We start from the raw sequence: 20,793 nt of genomic DNA on the forward strand, positions 1-20,793 counted from the left end.
AAAGTACGCAATATATGATCAAAACCAAGTAAAACTACCCTCTAAAGTCATGTAAAATCCAAGTGAATCAACTCCCCCAAACTTAAACAATTTCAAGTCCTCGAGCAATGAAGAAAATTAACTAGAAGAAACTTGGATTCAAAAGAGTTTTAGACATCATCATCGTCTCAAAGAATACGGAATAAAGGAGCATATCACAATACAAATTTCCATCTAGTTAAGCCGTCGAATGCACTTTTACTACTAACTCGTATATCACCTTGGATTCATGCTTCACTCGGGATGTATATATGTGTGTATATTCACCTCACTCAAAAGTGTATAGGATATTAAGTAACACTCATATCAATCAAAAATGCATGGTTTACCATAGGCTTGCTCAATGTCTAACCTCTCCTCTACTTCGTGTGACAATAAATCTAGAGTCCGAAAGGTCTTTTATTTAGGTTATAATGTAGGCTCTTTGGTAAGGTGGGGTAATATTTGGCTAAAGTGACTAAATTCCCAAAAAGATATGAAATTTCAAGACATTGCACAATCCACTTTACTTCAACCATTCACCAAAACACTTCTCAATAATAACTAGACTTTATCTAATTTCTTCCCAACTTCCAAATATCTCAACTTATTGTCTATATACTATTTTTTTTCTTATTCTTTTTTCTTTTTTTCCTTTCCCTTTCATTTTCTCATTTTTTTTTTCTACTAAGTATAACCAATTTCCAACTTGATAAGCTAAACACGACCAATTTCTTTCAACAACTAAACTCTCCAAATTCTTCTTTTCACAACTCAACAATTCTAGAGTCTAGGATTCCCAACCCACTTGATTAGCTTGACAAAAGAAAAGGCAATAGGCTCAAACTTGGCTATCAAGAGTATTATTATATAATAAGGTTAGTGTTTAGGTAAAAATGAGGCTAACAACAATGGCCTAACATCTTCCCTATCTTTAAGGTCACTACGTAGACTCAAAAAGACAAGAAGCAAGTTCTAGAAACACATACACAATTGATGATAAATCACACATGAAACAATTAAAGCTCAAGTCTCACTGGGCAAATAGCATGAATCACGGTAAACAAGCAATTCATTACTTATGCATCCTATTACTCAAACTCTCAAGTCAATGGTCAAGTGATAGCTCAAAGTGGAAGGTTCTTTTATCATAGACGACTAGTCTTCACCCAAATTACTACCAAATTTTTCAATTCAATTTCAATTTTTTTTTTCAATAAATCCCAACCAATCAAAGCAAGCATTCAAGGAGTTCTAACAAAATAATTCTATCCTAAAACAAAATAAAGCAACAAAAGCAATAAGATACGAGGTATCGTTAGTGTCCCTATCCACCATATCATCCCCCAAAACTTATTCAAAGCTAAGCAAAAAATAAGTTTGAAAAGTTGGTGGAGAAGGGAGACTTACATGGTAAGCAAGCAAAAAAAAAAAAAAACACACCACAAACAAAATGAAACGATAAAATTAAAAGTTACCTACTAGGGGTTACCTCACCTACAGTGCCTTTGGTTATCGTCGTTGGCTCGACGTCCTCCATGAGCTGCATCATGTCATGCCATAAATGGTGGTGTTGGATTTTCTATCAATCTTGGAAGCATATGATCTAGCCAATCTCTTCTTCCACCAAGTAGTTTTCAAAGCACCATCACAAATTTTGGTTTCCACTTTGGGTGAATTTTCAGCTTTTGTTTTCTTCTCCTTCACTTTAGGATTTGATGCAGTCTCTTCTTTTGAAATTGATCCACCACATGAACCAAACATCCACCGCGGCAATGAAAAATCCCCCAATGTGGACTCAATTGCTTGTGTCTTTTGAAGCTCTACAACATGCACAGCTTTGCACTCCATCTTCATTATAAGTTCCTCATCTTCACGACTCTTCATAGCATTATAGATAGATAAAATATGTCGTTTGTTGTCCATACGAAGAGTGAGCTCTCCCTTTGCTATATCTATCAATGCTTTTCTCGTTGCTAGGAATGGACGCCCTAGGATAAGCGGCACATTCATTTCTTTCTCCATATCTAACACTACAAAATCGACGGGAAATATGAAGTCGTGTACCTTCACCAGAATATCCTCAACAATTCCTTTAGGATAGGTGACTGATCTATCTGCCATCTGCAGTGTGATTGTAGTCGGCTTGAGAGTGTCGATCTTCATCTTTCTGAAAAATGATAATGGCATCAAATTTATGCTCGCCCCCAAATAACATAGTGCCTTTGTCTGTCTGTCATTTCCAATGACGCATGAAATATTGAAACTCCCAGGATCTTTAAGCTTGGCAGGTAGCTTCTTTTGAATTATCGCACTACAGTTTTCAGATATGTTCACCGTCTCATAATCAATCCACTTCTTCTTCTTGGAGAGCACATCTTTTAGGAACTTTGCATACGTGGGCATCTCTTGCAGAGCTTCCAACTTCTTCTTCTTCACCGCAAGTGGAAAGGGCACTCTAACTGTCGTAGGAATGGAGGGAGGGGCAACTATTCTGGCACTGCGTCTTTCTTGGTCTGAATGTCCACCTTATTCTTTCCCTTGGAATTCTCTTCTGCTCTGACATCTTCCTCTGGAGTACTCTTCTTTTCCTCTACAAGCATGAAAGGTCCTTCATAGCTTTTACCACATCTCATGTGTATGGCCTTGCAGTCTTTGGGATTATTTATGGTCTGTGCTGGAAATTGCCCTGGCTGATGTTGGACACCTACAGCTTGAGAAATTTTACTAATCTAAGTATCAATGCTCTTCATATGCACATTCAAGTTTTGCACGTCGTTTTCAACCTTCCCCAACCTTTGACTGGTGCTCTCCATGTACTTGTCAGTTTTCTCCATGTACTTGGTAGTCTGAATCATGAATGCTCCCAAGATATTTTCTGTAGTAGGCTTCTTCTGCTCAATGAACATTCCATTTGCTACTGTGAATCCCGGTGGTGGTTGCAAAACATTGTTAGGATTCCCATAGGAGAGATTGGGATGCACCTTGTTACCATATTGGTTATAGTTACCACCCCCTTGGTTGGGGCGATAGTTGTTGAAGTTCATGTTGTTCCCTCCTTGGTGCACATAGTTCACATCTTCAACTCTTCCCTGCATTTCTGGTCCAGGTTGTCTCATCTCCATGATCCCCATTTGAGTGGTCAACAGATCTAGCTGCTTCGACATTTTGTTTATTCTATCATCTTCTATAACAGAGGCCACCCTGTATGACTTGTTTCTTTCATTATTCCATTATTCATCAGTGGAAGCTACTCTTTCAATCACTTGCATGGCATCATTCTCTCCTAATTGAAGGAGTGCTCCTCCTGCGCTCCAATTCAGTTCACGCATTGCATCTGAAGTGCACCCCCTATAAAAAGTTATGACTCGATGTCCCGGACTTAGACCATGCTTTGGGCATCTCTTCTACAGTGTCTTAAATTTGGCCCATGCTTCTCGGATTGTCTCAAGAGGCTTCATCTGGAATTGAATTATCTCTGCTTGCATCTTTAGAACTTCACTGGGTGGGAAATACTTCTCCAAAAATAAGTCTACCATGGCATCCCACGTTTTAACAGATCCTGACCCCATGCTGTCGTACCAGTCTCTAGCATCATCTCTCAAGGAAAATGGGAATAGCCTTAGTCTGATTTGTTCATCTCTCACCCCATTAAGCTTCACCGTGTGACTGATCTGAATAAACTTAGTAAGATGCTTGTTGGGATCTTCATTGGCCTTCCCCGCAAAAGCATTAGCCTCAGCCATATTTAGCAATCCTGGCTTGAGCTCAAAATGATTGGAATCGATCCCATCGTTGCCAATTGGTGGGTCCTCTACCTCTCTGTAAGCGTACATATTTTGCACTGGCACCATGGCTTGTTGTTCATTTTTTTCTTTAACCTGTTTCACCAAATCTGCAAGTTGTAGTGGTAGTTGATGGACTACTGGATTTGGATGTGGTGCATTGTTCTCTCTGTTGTCCGCCATTGTTATTGCAACAGGAGTAGGAGATTCTCTCTTAAGAGGCGAAAGTGACGCCTTTCGCCTTTGGTTGAGCCTTCTCTGCATTTCTCCTTCGGTTGGATGCTTCGATCTCAAGATCAAATAACTCTAATGGTTGCCCCTTAAAGCGAGTGAGCATACAACCTGAAAAGAAAAACACTAAAGTGAGAATAACTCAAAAAGAAAAAAAGAAAAATAAAGCAAGTAAAATCTAGATTAGTAATCTTAATTTTTATCACGATATTAGGCTATAGTAACACAAAATTATTCCCGGCAACGGCGCCAAAACTTGACTCAACTTATTTTTAACACAAGTATACCCGCAAGTGTACGGGGCTAATGTAGCAAATAGTAAGCAAAGAGTATCGTATCCACAGAGACAATGAGTGTCACCCTAATTACCACAAACCAACCTTAACTAATATCTAGATGAATCGGAATTTTGGTTTTTCTAAATCTATTTAAAAGCAAGGTGAAAACAATTAAAAACAAATAGAGAACTAAAGCAAATAAGAGAAAACGGATGTAGATCAAGGATGAGGAAGATAGAATCCTACGGGATCGATAACAACTATCCTATGCTCAACTAATTTCCAAACTATGCCAACAAAGGGTCTCAAGGGTTATTAAGCTATCACTAAGGTAAAACTATATCTTTTCTCAAAGCATACAATTTGTAGATTGCTACCTAGAACCGAAGTGTCCTTCCTAGAACTAAGGTAACAACTCCTAAAAGCTCCTAAGATAAATGCATTCATAAATATTTCACGTCTCTACGTCATCAAAATAAATTCTAGGGCTCTAAAATTAGGGTTCGGAAATTCGGGATGTTACAATCATCATTTAGAAAAGCAATTTTCACATCCATTTGTTGTAGTTCCAAGTCAAAATGGGCTACAAGTGCCAAAATGATTCTAAGCGAGCCCTTCTTTGATACATTAGAGAAAGTCTCTTTATAAGCAATGCTATCTTTCTGAGTATAACCTTGGGCAACAAGTATGGCTTTAAATCGTTTGACTAAACCATTTATGTCGAATTTGGTCTTGATGACCCATTTACACCCAATACACTTTTGTCTATTAGGTAATTCGACAAGATTCCAGACTTTATCATAATCCATAGATTTTAACTCTTTTTATCATGGCATCAATCCATTTATTAGAATTTAATATCTTAATGACTAGTGAATGTGAATCTGGACTGTTACATATTCATATATCTCAGATTCTTAGAGATATGCCACATAGTCATCAGAAATGGCCAACCTTCGTTTTCATAGAAAATGCCTTAGTGGCACTTCTGTAGATGCTTCTTCCACACCTATGTTCAATGATTTAGGCATCATCATTAAGTGGTTGGTCATTCAAATATTGTTAGGCTATTCAACAATATTTGGCACACTTAATTCTTAAGGAAATGAGGGAAGAATGTTATACCCTTATTTCAATAGTGACCACATTACGAGTGCTAGAACTCCCACTGATTTCACCATTCTCAAAGAATCATATATTTCCAGTTTCTATAATTCTCATGCTATCATTAGGACAATAAAATCGATACCCTTTGGATTTTTCTAGTAACCCACAAAATAACCACTATCTGTCTAAAATCCAATTTCTTTTCTTGCGAAGAGTATACTCTAGTTTCCGCTGGCCAGCCCCAAACATGAAGGTGCTGCAAATTGGGTTTTCTACCTGTCCAAAGTTCATAAGAGCGTCTTTGGTACAACCTTACTAAAAACTCAGTTTAATACATAAATAGCGATTGTAAGAGAATAAATTCACAACGTTATGGGTAAGGTAGAATTATCATACTTCTAATCATGTCCATGAGAGTTTGATTTCGTCTCTCAGCAACATCATTCTACTGAGGCGTACTTGGCATAGTATATTAAGCATAAATGTCATGCTTTTCTAAGTATTTGGCAAAAGGTCCATGTAATTGACATATTTCAGTGGTACGACCATAAAATTCACCACCTCTATCAGATCGAATAATTTTCACCTTTCTATTTAATTGCCTTTCAGCCTCAGTCATAAAATGTTCAACTGTGCCTGAGATTTTTCTTGCAATAAATAAATCCAAAACGCGAAAAAAATCGTCAATAAAGGTGATAAAATATTTTTCTCCACCAAAAGTCGAGACATCAAAAGGTCCGCAAATATCTGTATGTATATTTTAAGGAGCTCATTACTTCTTGTGGCATTTTTAGTATTGTGTTTGGTTTGTTTACATTTAATACAATCCACACAAACGGTAATGCTTGTAAAGTCTAAATTCGAATGAATATTATCCTTTATAAGCCTCTTAATTCTTTCACTAGAAACATGATCCAGTTCCTTTATGCCATAAGAATGATATATTCGAATGAATATTATTCTTTAGATGCTCCTTCGATTGCAATGTGAGCATGAGATGCACCCATTCCATACTTCTTCATCTTACGCTCCTCCTAGACCAATACGTTTCCCAATTCTTTAAGAGTCCACTAATATTTTATAGTAAATCAATTTGGAATGGTCCATATTGAGGAGGTAAGGAAGTTAGATGTTATTTATGCCCATCACATGCTCGCACATAGTCCGAGAATTATTATATTGCATGCTCATGAGATCCTTCATAAGTTTTCCTGCAATTGACTTATATGCAGTTGTGAAGCGATCCTCAACATTCTGCAAACATTCTTCTGCAATGTCAGTCGTTGAGAGACTTTATCTGCAACGAACATTCTAATGAAATGTAAACTTAGTCCTGTTAGATTTTTCCCAAGCATTATGGGCAATCAGCCAACTACTTTGATCATAAGATACTTGGATTATCATTCAACAGTGTTAGGTTCCAAGTCCATTATTCCAAGAGTGAACTTAAATTTCTCTTTCATTCAAAGAAGTTAGTTCCATTAAGTTGGGGAAATTTGAGATAATCATACTAGTAGAAAAAAAAGATATTTTACATTATAGGAGCAATTATCAATTCTCACATATATAGCTTTGAATAATAACACAAACATTAATTTGAAAACCCATATCATGAGGCAATTATGAAAACTCCTTTGGGTAGTCTTCATACAATAATAAAAATCATGTTTTTAATGTCCATATCTTAGTTCAATTATTGAGTAACAATAAATTGGCGTTACCTTTGGGTGATCGACACCAATTTAAATTATCAACTCCATTAGTGTTTATTATGTCGCAAAGACTATTTCCTTTGGGAATCTAGACCTTTTATGACAAACAAACTATTTAGATAATGAATAGTCACAACAAACATGATGATTAATTGCATACATAGATTTTCATATTAACTTGATTATTAACCCTTCTTATCTTACCTCACTTTGGTGATTGCAAAATAAACATAATATAATCAATAATATATAGTGATTAATTGCTTAAGCAGATTTTCACTTAATTTGATTATAAACTCTTAGGAGTATTATTTTACCTCACTTTGGTGATTGTAAAATAAACATAATATAATCAAGAACATATAGAGATTAATTGCTTAAACAAATTTTCATATGAGTTTGATTATAGACTCTCCTTATTTTGCCTCACTTTGGCGATTGCAAAATAAACATAATATAATCAAAGTACATATTAAAATAAGAATTGAATTATGTAATCATTCATTCCACCGTCTTGGTAGATTCATAATCATAAAACATTTAATTGAAATCTCAATTCACCAATACATATATTCATACTCAATTTACATAAAGTATATACACAATCAATATACCCAAATCAATTTCATATGCACAAATAGAATCAATTTGGAAACAATGTATTTAAAACATGGAAATCATTAATTCTCACTAGTGAGCATACAAATATGAATTGACATTTCATCAATTAAAAATATCCATAATCAAAATTATGGAAACAAGATTATGGTTTATGTTGATTATGGAAACAAGATTATGGTTTATGGAAATATAACATACTCATATTCATACCTCAATGACCATAGAAATATAACATACTCATAATCACACCTCAATGTATCACAATTAAAATAAACGATCTGCGCAATATTATACAAGCATAAAAATAAAATTTGCACATAATCAAAATCTTAATCACAGTTAGCGAGAGCATATGAACAAAGAATTCATCAAAATCAAATCCAAAATAAACTTGGAGTTAATTCAATTAATTAATGATTTCACATGAATTACATCTAATTGAAAAACATACAGTTATGAGTTATAGGACAGATTCTTTCGAATTTGAGATATTAAGGAATTCATTTAATTTGATAACAATTTTCGATTATTCGCATACGCTACTGCATACATATATATTTCATGTAATTTCATAATCGTACAAAATCAAATCAAAATGCAAAAATTATGGTTGCAATAATACGAAAATACATGAGTTATCAACCATGCTCTGATACCACATGTTGGACATTATTTATCATCATATATTCAAGATTACATAATTGAATATAAATAAAGCAAGATCTTCGAACATCATGTATTTCACGTATTAACCATAAACATAATAGGATCAAGACATACATTGACGATCCATAGCGGAAGCGATTGGGGAAGAGGGAGAACTTCCTCGGACTTTCTTTGGTGTAGTAGCGCAACTCCAACTCCAAGGATTTGTTTCTCTCTCTTTCCCTCGTTTATGTGTTCTCTGTAATGTGTGTGATTTGATGGGATCACCACACTTGTATTTATAGGCAGAGAGGACAAACCCTAATTATGAAACCTTAAAATCTCTTTCCATCAAAGAGGCCCAAAATAATTAGTAAATACGTTTCTTATTAACCAAGAATATAATTTTCCGTCTATTAATGTTACTAATTTATCACAATCAATTCTAATCAAATCTTAATAATATATACGCACGATTCTTTACTTGATGGCCAAGGGAATGAATATTCATTCCATAAAAAGATTATGTAATCAATTTTTTCCAATCATTGGCAATCAATTGGCACATATATATATGAACATATATTATCTTTGGAGAAATATAATATAATTATTTAATTAATTGATACGTGACAATAATTAATAGATATTAATTAGGGTAAAATGTGTCTTATACCAAATAATATATTATACTAAAATCCAATTCTATTTAGGATTCAATCACATATCACATATGTGAGATACAAAACTTACACCAAAATCTCAAAATAAAAATGGAATGAAAATTTTAATTACATAACTACAAGTTTTTTGCAATTAATAATATGCGTGTGAGAGAGGATATTTAGCTAAAATTATGAGAATACAATATAAAATATATTTTTTTATAAAAGTATATTACAGTACTATCTAGAGTTATGACTTTTTATTTTAAAAATAGAACACTTTTATATCTACGTTAACTTCTCTACGAAGAATGAATTTGTTGTTATCTCATGGTTGATGGAAAATTAAGAGGAAGAAAAGGTCAAAATCCCAAAATAATAATGTAATGAAAATTAAATTCGATTTTCAAATTTTTGCAATTAATGGTATGATGAAAATGACAAGAATAATTAAATTACATTTACCCTTTTTGCAATTAATGATTTGAAGCCAAAATCTCAAAATAAAAATGATAAGAAAAATTAAATTAAAGTTACAACCTTTTGCAATTAATGATATGAGAAAGAAAAGAGTCAATATCCAAAAATAAATAGCATAAATAATTAAATTATATTTATAACTTTCTGCAATTAATGATACGAGAAAGAAAAAGGCTAAAATCCCAAAATAAGAATAGCATGAAAAATTAAATTATAGTTATAACTTTTTGCAATTAACAATATGAGGCAGAAAAGAGCCTAAATCCCAAAATAAAAATGACTTGAAAAATTAATTACAGTTATACTAACTTTTATAACTTTTTGTGGTTAATGATACGAGTGTGATAAGGGAAATTTTGAGGAGATAAATATATCTTGATTCTTTATAACTTGAATAAAAACTTGAATAATATTTTGTTAATATAAAATGTGATGAGTATGCTAGATAAATAAAAAGATCATGATCAGAAATAATCCGTACTTTGGATGTAAAAACCATAACAAAAATACATTTATTTGAAAAGAGTCAACGAATAGTACTATAATATTCTTTTTTCGATCTCTTACTTTTTCGATAAAACCCACATTTTGTTCTCTTTTCTTTTTCTTATTTTGATTTATTTCCTTTTTGTTTTCTTTCCTAATTTTTTATCTGTTATGTTTTCTTTATTTTTCTTTCATAACCTTAATTTTTAATTATCTAATGTTATTTACGTAATGTTAGTTATGGAAGAACTTTTATTTCAATGTATATTATAATTTTTTTGAAATTAAATAAAATATATAATTAAAGCATAGTTCTAAAATATATATACGGCTACACGACTCTTTAGATAATAAGTACTACCTCTGTCCCTGAAAATTTGATACAGTTTACTATTTCGGTCCGTCCCTGAAAATTTGATACACTTCACTTTTACCATTTTTGGTAGTGGACCCCATATTCCACTAACTCATTCCTACTCACATTTTATTATAAAACTAATACTTTAAAAGTAGGACCCACATCCCACCAACTTTTTCAACTCACTTTCCATTACATTTCTTAAAACTCGTGTCGGGTCAAAGTGTAGCAAATTTTGGGGGACGGAGGTAGTATATAATAATATTTTTTCATAAAAAGATACTGTTTATATTGTATTCTCATAATTTCTGCAAAATTTCCTTTCATACACTCATGTCATTTATTTCAAAAAGTTGTAACTGTAGTGTAATTATTCATGTCATTTCTATTTTGGGATTTTGGCTTTTTTCTTCCTCGTATAGTTAATTGCAAAAAGTTGTAACTTTATCTAATTTGTCACGCTATTTTTTTTTGAGATTTTGACTTTCTTCTTCCTCATATCATTAATAGAAAAAGTTGTAACAATAATTTAATTTTTCATGCCATTTTTGTTTTTTAATTTTGGCTCTTTCTTCCCCATCATCAATTGCAAATGGTTGTAACTACTCTCCGTCCCTCTCCATCCCTCTGTAGTTGAGTTGTAATCCTATTAATTTTTGGGTTATCCCACTGTAGCTGGGTCATTTCCTTTTTTTTAGCAAAAAACAACAACTTTTCTTTTCTCTTACTTTACTCTCTCTTGCTGTATTCTCTCTTCATCTCTCTATCTTTTTTCCTTTTCTACTTTATTATTCATTTACTTACCTTACTCTACTATAGAGGGACGAAAGGAGTATAATTAAAAAAAAATTTATACCATTTTTTATTTTGGTTGACTCTTTCTCCCACTTAATTATACACCAACTTATGGTTAAAACCAATTTATTCTTACACCAACTTATAGTTACAACCAATTTATTTTTGGAAATTTTTCAGTTAAAAGTCATTTTTGAGGAATCTACATATTAAAAATGGGCCACTTACCCCTTAAAAGGCCTCATAAGGGGGAGGGTTATCCATCCTTATATAGAAGAGATAGGATCATCACCAAGTTGATGTGGGACAAGATATTAGAATTTTAACACGCCCCACTCACGTGTGGGCCGGAATGACACATCGGACTTCCATCACGTGGCTAGGCAAGAGAAGAGATAAAGAGAATAAATCCATCATCGGCTTGGGCCCGCTCTGATACCATATTAGAAATGGGCCACTCACCCCTTAAAAGGCCTTAATAAGGGGGATGGTTATCCATCCTTATATAGAAGAGATAGGATCATCACCAAGTCGATGTGGGACAAGATATTAGAATTTTAAATACCCACGTGATGGAAGTCCGATGTGTCATTCCGGCCCACACGTGAGGGGGCGTGTTAAATTTCTAATATCTTGTCCCACATCGGCTTGGTGATGATCCTATCTCTTCTATATAAGGATGGATAACCCTCCCCCTTATGAGGCCTTTTAAGGGGTGAGTGACCCATTTGTAATATGGTATCAGAGCATGGCCCAAGTCGATGATGGATTTATTTTCTTTATCTCTTCTCTTGCCTACCCACATGATGGAAGTCCGATGTGTCATTCCGGCCCACACGTGAGGGGGCGTGTTAAATTTCTAATATCTTGTCCCACATCGCCTTGGTGATGATCCTATCTCTTCTATATAAGAATGAATAGCCCTCCCCCTTATGAGACCTTTTAAGGGGTGAGTGGTCAATTTCTAATACTACACATGATATAAGAACAAAATCATTCTACGTAGGGAAGGATGATTCATATATACTAAAATATTATAACGTTTTGAATGAATATGGAATCGCTAAGTGAAGAATAAAACTTATGACTCGTTACATATTGATATGAAAGGAAATATTAAGGAAGTGATAAATAAATATTTCATTAGTAGGTGTATCAAATTAGATGGGGAAAAAGAAATTAAATAAATCGGATTTATTCAGTCATTCTTACATTAATTTAGAAGAAGAAAAGTAATTAAAATATCAGTTGAGCTTATTTTATTCTGGTTTTCATTTTTTTGCTAATCCAATTTCTATTCTGTTCAATTTCAGATACTCCTAAACTAATTAGAAATGATTTTTCATTTACAACTGTGATGACTGAACTTATTAGATAGAAAATAATTATTTTATCAGCTAAATAAAAGTTATATAAATGAGTTTTACCATGAAAAAACAAGTTTATTTTAACTTTATATCTAAGTTACACTTTCATCAAAAAATAAATTTAACATTAGATTTTTAAATTTAATATAAAATTGATTTTAACGACAAGTAATAAAGATCGTTGAGGCTATAATAGTTAACTACCAACTAACGACAAAGATTGTTGTAACTTTATTGACAAATAATAAATATGATTGTCAACTAACGACAAAGATCATTGCCACAGACAATATTGTTCAACGGCCAAAATACGACAAAGATCGTTGCAAGTTATAGAATCATTCTACCAAATACTAAATTTCACATTTAATTTCAAAAGGTACCCATGTTAATTGAATATTTGACAAATGTCAACTAACTACAAAGATCATAGTGATAATTACTGTGCAACGATCGACAGATGATAAATATAATTGTAAATTACGAAAATAAGAGTTTTTCCATGAAAAAGCATAGTTTAATTTAAATACGCATTATTATTTTAACAAATAAAGAATATAACGTTAGATTAACAGTTTGTTTTTAACCATAAACTAACAACAAAGATCGTCGCGATAACTACAACTCGACGACTTACATATGACAAATATCGTAAGCTACATAATAAGAGCTTCACCGTGTAAAAAATAAGAGCTTTGTTTATATTTAGGTCATAATTAAATACACTTTCACCACTTTCGTAAAGAGAATCGTTTGACTCTTTAGGTCATAATTACTTTAAACAAACTTTCACCAAATAATAAAATCTGAAATAAATAAGATCCCCGTCTTTCCGAAAGAGAATCGTTTGACATTTTTTTATAAGAGGATGCTTTTTCCATCATAATTAAAGTTTCTTATTTTTGGCAAATGCCACACCTATAAATACCCTCTCAACTCACATACATTTCACTCATCTCTCTCTCTGTCTCAACTGCTTCTTCATTCTTCTTTGCCTCTTCTCTCTCAAATAGCTCACCTTCTGTCACGACCACATTCTCCCTAGTGGTAGTGACTGCATCTATACGTGACTAAATAACACTTTAGAAATAATGAAACGGGGTAAACATGATTGATAAGTTGAATATAGGACATTAGTCTCATAGGCGAATGTGAATCAAGGCCAAAATAAAATCAGAGCGCGGTCTAGGTTCATAAATTCCTAGTACAAGTCCTAATGCAGCGGAAAAGTCCAAGACAAAGTAGTATGTATGGAGACATACTACCTTGGGCTACCTATCTACTTATTTAAGGATCGTTCCCAACACCTTCGCCTGCTCGTCCACGTTCAACCTGCACATTTGAAAAATAACATGCAGGGCTGAGTATTTGATATACTCAGTGAGCACATTGCCAAAAACAGTTCTATTTTTAATTGTCAAGCCACAGCTGAGTGATCACGGGGTTTTTATTAAAAAGGCCCGAGTCACTAAATCCTTTTCTTTCATAAAGATTTTGATTGCGCAATCACGTAACATAGATATACCATATCTGAACATTGTGTGAACCGGGAATGTGGCCACATTCCACGACGGTCACTGGACTGGCCAACTCCTTTGTTAGCTCACGGTCCCCTTATGTGTACACTAGTCCGAGTAGGGTTTGCGGCCCTACTGGGACCCGAATTCGATTTAACTTAAATTGGCATAGCCAAGCAGATAGGTAATCATAAAACAAAACATGGCATGACAACATACTTGAGCAAAAATTCACATTCTCATACTGAAATCACGTTTTGAAAGAATGCCCACCTCAAAAGCTAAAGCTCTTTCCGTAATTTCCTTAACTTGGCCTTAGATGACGTTCGTAGACGCCCCTTTAGGAAATAACATAATACTTAATTAGACTTTGATAAATCAATTAAGCTTAAACGTGGATGCATCCTAAGTGCGTGCTCTTTTGTTCTTTTCCTTAAATTTTTCTAGAAAGGTTCTAGAATTCTTGAATATTAATTAAATCAGTAGATTTAATTAATTTAAACCAAATGCTTAACTAGAGGGTGTTACCTCCTATGCCATTTATTCAAGCACTAAAATAGACTCGAGGTCTATTCATCGTTAGCGCATAAAATTCTGAAAAATATTTATTCGAGCACTTAAATTAAGGTCCGGAAAATTTAACTTAGCTTCGTAGAAATAATTAGCGGACTATTAATTATTTAATCCATAACATAGGAAGGCCGATGATTTAATTAGATTCCTAGTCCATTCTTTAATTTAGTTGGTGGCCCAACTTAGTACTCTATATCACTAGCCCATCTTCCATTTAAACTCTAGCCCGTGTTTTTAGTTAGTAAGGGCCCAACACTTTCTTCTTCTCATTTCCATCGACCTCTCTCTCAACATTCTCAAATCCAACAAAAATCCCCAATTTGAAACCCTAGTTCTTCTCGCCGTTCGCCGTCGCCACGCCGGTCGTCAGGTCGCCGTTGTCTCGCAGTCGGCGCCGCCAGCTATGGACCGGCGACGAACCCGTGCCGCTGCCGTCGTGCGAGGATTTGGAAACGGCGTCTCTGTCTAACGCTGCCATCCGCCGCCGCCTCCGGCGGCGTCCCTCTCTCCCTCTGATTCCGCTGCGACGCGGCTGTTGTTTGAGAGCTTGGGAGCTGCTCGTCGCGGCCTCCCGTTGCCGTTGCCGACGCTGCTCAATCTGTTTCTCAGACCAGCGCCGACGCCGCCGCCTCGCAGCCCTCCGTCGTTGTCCAGATTGGTCAGCTCAAGCATATTTTTTTTTAAAGCTAAGTTCTTTTACCCCTTTCATTTCTTAGCCTTTTGATTAAAAACAAACTGAGGCAGTAGCTATGTGCGATTAAAGACTTTGATTTTGGAGCTCAACTCACTGGAATGAGCTTGAGTTGTTTATCTTGCTTATGCTAAGTGTTGCTTCTATAATTCTAAGAGTCGAGGCTTTACTGGGGCTTTACTAATCTGCCATCAACCTATGAGTTTGGCTAAAAGAAGCTGATCCTTTGATTATTAAAGCTTGTTACTGATGTGAGGCTCCTACAGCCATAAATCTATGTTCTTGAGCCTAGCATGTGTTGGTTTTGCAGCGGAAATCTATTTAGTTTGATTGAAAGATTTACATCTAAACATGCTTTTATCTGATTGTAAACTAGAAACATGTTCATAAGCATATAATCAAGATCATACTGAATATATATGCAATTAAATAGAACGATTTACCGTATGAATTCAAGCAATTGAATTCGAACTCCTTCTTCAATCGATCTCTACCACGGATCTTCTGATCTGTTCCCTTTAACTTGGAATTGACCTTTGTGTGGGCAAAGCTTGTCAAATCCTCAAAAGCCGGAGAAGAATTGGAGACAGAAATCTCTAAGGAAGAAGAACCCTAGAAATCGATATTTCTCTCACAGATTGCAGAGCACTAAAAATATCGGTAGAATTAATTATGTCTTATCTTCTTCTCCCTTTTATATTAAGTTAATTTTTTTGGGCCAGACCAGGGATCTATGGAGGATTGGATTGGGCCACAATTCAGGCTTTCACTAATTAAATTAAAACTAATTTAATTCACGCCCAAACTTAAATATTATTATCATCCACTATAGATATAATATTGACTGGCCGTCCAATTCCGGGACTTCCTCTTTAATTAAATCATTTCCCGTGTTAAAGATATAAATATCCATTAATTAATATCAAGTCTGCTATCTGACTTTTATTAATTAATTTCTTTTTCCAAGAGTGGTCTAGTTTAGAAACATTATTTATTATTCATGGAATAAATTCCAACTGGCCAGTTTTTTGAATAATAAAACCTTTTTCTAAACACCTCTTGAGGATATTATCAGACTGGCCTCTCCCAGCACACGATTCATTGCAATAACAATACTAGCACCACTTAGACATTAATGATCACTACCCAATCTATCAGGATTCTTGGGCAACGAAATACCCTCACCATTTGATAAGTCAAAGTCGTTTTCAATTAATATCGTATGCTCAATGTTATGTCAACAATGATTAAGAAATGACAATCACCGAGACCTCGTCTTCCAGTAAATAGCCAAGAAAGACTTATCTCACTGTTTGATCCTTTCAGTGCTATACCACACCGACGTCGTTCATTTCCTTAGGTAAGAAAATTTTCGGACTGACGTCGCAACCTTTCACGATAGGTAGTCAAAGTCTATCTAGGTTGTGAAACATTTTTCTTACTGCAAGAACCGACAAGTTACCTACTGTGAACGCCGCTCACAACTCGTCTACTGTGCAGAAGACTTAGACTCATTTTGCTTAAACTATATATTTAAATAGAAAACATATTTCAACATCTCATACATACATAAGTAACCCATAAGCAAAACACATTGTAACAAAATATTCTTTCTCATTAAATGGTAAAAATGGATAGAAGAGTTATTACATATACAAGCATACGAAAGATGCTTTTCCAGTATACTAAACTCTAACAATCTCCCACTTATACTCAAAAACAGCTTTCGAGTATACCAAAACTGCAAAATCCTCCCACTTATATTGAAAGCGGGTCTAGGTCAATCGAACACCTAATCCTTTCACATGACGTTCAAACGTCCTGGCTGGAAGTGCCTTTGTGAATGGATCTGCCATGTTGTTTTCTGATGCGATCTTGACCACTTCAATGTCTCCTCTCCGCACTATATCACGAATGATGTGATATTTCCTCTCTATGTGTTTGCTTGCCTTGTGGGCACGTGGTTCCCTTGAGTTTGCCACAGCACCAGAGTTGTCACAATAAACAGTGATGCTCTTGGGCATACTCGGAATCACATTCAAATCCATAAGAAAGTTTCTGAACCATACTGCTTCCTTTGCGGCTTCTGATGCTGCTACATATTCAGCTTCCATGGTAGAGTCCGCGATGCATTTCTGCTTCACACTCTTCCAAATTACGGCTCCACCTCCTAAAGTAAACACATATCCAGAGGTTGATTTCCTCGAATCCCGATCAGATTGAAAGTCCGAATCAGTGTAACCTAAAGGATACATCTCGGATGCCTGGTAAACTAGAGAATACTCCTTAGTTCTTCTCAGATACTTGAGTATTTTCTTTACCGCAATCCAGTGTCCTTGACCAGGGTTAGACTGATACCTTGCTACCATGCCAACGACAAAGCAAATATCGGGCCTTGTGCATAACATAGCATACATGAGACTCCCAACTGCTGATGCATAAGGGATCCATCTCATAGCTTCTATCTCAATAGGTGTTTTGGGACACATATCCTGAGACAGAGTGATTCCATGGCTAAAAGATAGAAAACCTTTCTTGGAATCTTGCATGCTAAAACGCTTAACTATCATATCAATGTAAGATTCTTGAGATAGGCACAACATCCTTTTCTGGCGGTTCCTTAGAACTTTAATGCCTAGGATGTGTCCAGCTTCTCCCATATCTTTCATCTCAAATTGACTTGATAGCCAATCTCTCACGTCTGACAACATTTTCTTACTGTTTCCAATCAACAGTATGTCATCTACGTAGAGTACCATAAACACTACATTCTTACCTTCAACTTTCTTGTACACGCAGCTCTCATCTGGGCACTGCTCAAAGCTAAAAGACTTCACAGTTTGGTCGAAACACATGTTCCATGATCGAGATGCTTGCTTGAGGCCATAAATGGCCTTCTTAAGCTTCCACACCATGTGTTATTTGCCCTTGACTACATATCCCTCGGGTTGTTCCATGTAGATGGTCTCCTCAAGACTTCCATTTAGGAAAGCTGTCTTGACGTCCATCTGCCATACTTCCCAATCCATGTAGGCTGCGATAGACAAAAGAATTCGGATTGACTTGAGCATAGCTACTGGCGAAAAGGTCTCATCGTAATCGATACCTTCTCTCTGGGTATAACCCTTAGCTACTAGTCTTGCTTTGAAGACTTTAACTCGTCCGTCAGGTCCTCGTTTATGTTTGTAAATCCATTTGCTCCCAATGGCAGTACAACCTTCAGGTAGGACTAACAAATCATGAACGTCTTTGTCTATCATTGATTGTAGTTCAGAATCCATTCCTTCTTTCCAGGAATGACTATCTGAATCTGCCATTGCCTCTTTGAAGTTCCATGGGTCTAATACATTGCCGTCCGGGTCTAAGTCAGATGACTCACCCAAACCAATGTACCTTTCTGGTTCACGAGGAACCCTCCCACTACGACGAGGCTCTACAATTTGTGGTACAGAAGTTGATATCTCAGGTATAGATTGTACTTGTGTTATTGGATCTTTGCTTGTGGAAACTGAAGTATCTCTTAGTTCCTCAAGAGCTACTTCACTGCTGGGCTTATGATTCATCACATAGTCTTCTTCTAAGAACTTAGCATTTGTGCTAACAAATACCTTCTTATCTCGTAGACTATAGAATTCATAGCCTTTCGTTCCACTGGGATACCCTACAAACAAACATACCTCAGTACGAGACTCCAACTTCGTTGGATCTTTCTCCAACACGTGTGCTGGACAACCCCACACTCTGAGATGTCTTAGACTAGATTTTCGTCCAGTCCACAACTCATGTGGTGTTGTAGGTACTGATTTGGATGGTAAGTTGTTCAAGGTATAGCTTGCTGTGAGCAACGCGTGTCCCTAGAACGAAATAGGTAACTTAGCATAACTCATCATCGATCGAACCATTTCTAAGAGGGTTCTATTCCTTCGTTCAGCTTCGTCATTCTGCTGGGGTGTTCCAGGCGCAGTCAATTGGGATTCAGTTCCCGCCTCTGATAAGTAGTCCAAGAACTCACTACTGAGGTACTCGCCTCCATGGTCAGACCGTAGAGACTTGATTGTCTTACCATGTCGCGTCTCCACAAGTGCCCTGAATTCTTTGAACTTTTCAAAAGATTCTGACTTGTGACGCATCAAATAGACATATCCAACTTTCGAGTAGTCATCAATGAAGGTGATGAAATACTGAAAGCCGCCTCTAGCTTGAGTAGTCATTGGTCCACACACATCAGAATGAACGAGCTCAAGTACTTCCTTGGCCCTATTACCCTTGACCTTAAATGGTCTCTTAGTCATCTTGCCTTCCAAACATGATTCACAAGTTGTATAAGGTTCTATTTCTAGATCCTTAAGTAGACCTTGGTCTATCAACGCTTGAATCCTAGTAGGGTTAGCATGACCAAGTCTAAGGTGCCATAAGTACGTGTCGTTCATTGAAACAGTAGGAGCTTTTCTTTTTCGAGAAATTTTCGATGTTGAGTTAGATTCAGTTTTATGTTGCATATACTGTGTAGACATTATAGTGTAGAGATTGTTTTCCATGATACCACGACAGATATAAGAACCACATTTCTTGATAATACATGAATCATCAAATGAAATCGAATATCCATCAGAAACAAGTTTAGAAACTGAAATTAAATTTCTTCTAAACGAAGGTATCAACAAAACATTGTTTAACACTAAAATTCTATCACTAGAAAAACGTAAATAAACGTCTCCCACTGCAACAACTGCCACTCTCGTAGCATTGCCCAGCTGGATTTCGATCTCTGCTTCATTCAACTGCCTTGTTACCTGCATAATATCAGGATCAAAACAAACATGATCAGTAGCTCCAGTATCAACCACCCATTGTGGAGTAGATACAACTGCTAAACATGATTCTACAACGAAAGCTTGGTGCATACCTGAGCCATTGCCCTTTTTAGGACAATCCGGCTTCCAATGCCCCTTTTCGCCGCATTTGAAGCACTTGCCGCTTTGCTTCTTGTTCGTGTTCACCCGTTTCTTTTTGCCCTTAGCTATCTTAGGTGCTACAACATTCTGGGCTTTCTTCTTCCCCTTACCTGGCTTAGAGCCTGAGGAAGACGGCCTAGAACTCATCATAGCAGCCTTTGTCTGGACCATAAGATCCTCCGCTGACTGTAACTCAGTCAACAGTTCAGCTAGGGTGTAAGCCCTCTTGCTCATCTCGAAATTGAGCTTGAACTGCTGATAGCTAGCTGGCAAACTCTGAAGGATTATAGTTACTTGGGACTCGGGGTCAATGGTCCCTCCCAAAACCTCAATTTGATTGAGGTGGCTCATCATCTCGAGGACATGGTCCCTCACAGGTGTGCCCTCCTTCATAACCTTAGTCATGATGCTCTGAAAGGCTAAAGACTTAGCCGCTCGATTCTGAGTACCAAAAAGGTTATTAAGATTGTTCATAATCTCAGTAGCAGTGTTCATGCCTTGGTGCTGAT

General features: G+C 35.8%; 1 protein-coding gene and 1 pseudogene across 1 annotated transcript; both read right to left on the bottom strand.

The window, feature by feature from the left end:
• Positions 1-17,104: 17,104 nt before the first annotated feature.
• LOC148930719 (secreted RxLR effector protein 161 pseudogene) lies at positions 17,105-17,746 on the bottom strand (annotated as a pseudogene).
• Positions 17,747-20,102: 2,356 nt separating this feature from the next.
• Positions 20,103-20,518, bottom strand: LOC148930720 (uncharacterized). The gene is made up of 2 exons (XM_089067330.1): positions 20,236-20,518; positions 20,103-20,122 (listed from the first exon to the last, which is right to left on the bottom strand). The coding sequence occupies exons 1-2, from the start codon at positions 20,516-20,518 to the stop codon at positions 20,103-20,105; spliced, it is 303 nt and encodes a 100-aa protein (XP_088923456.1).
• Positions 20,519-20,793: the final 275 nt, after the last annotated feature.

This window comes from Salvia hispanica, chromosome 3, assembly GCF_029641045.1.
Source record: "Salvia hispanica isolate PSC_SH4W2 chromosome 3, Shi_PSC_v1, whole genome shotgun sequence".
NCBI lineage: Eukaryota > Viridiplantae > Streptophyta > Magnoliopsida > Lamiales > Lamiaceae > Salvia > Salvia hispanica.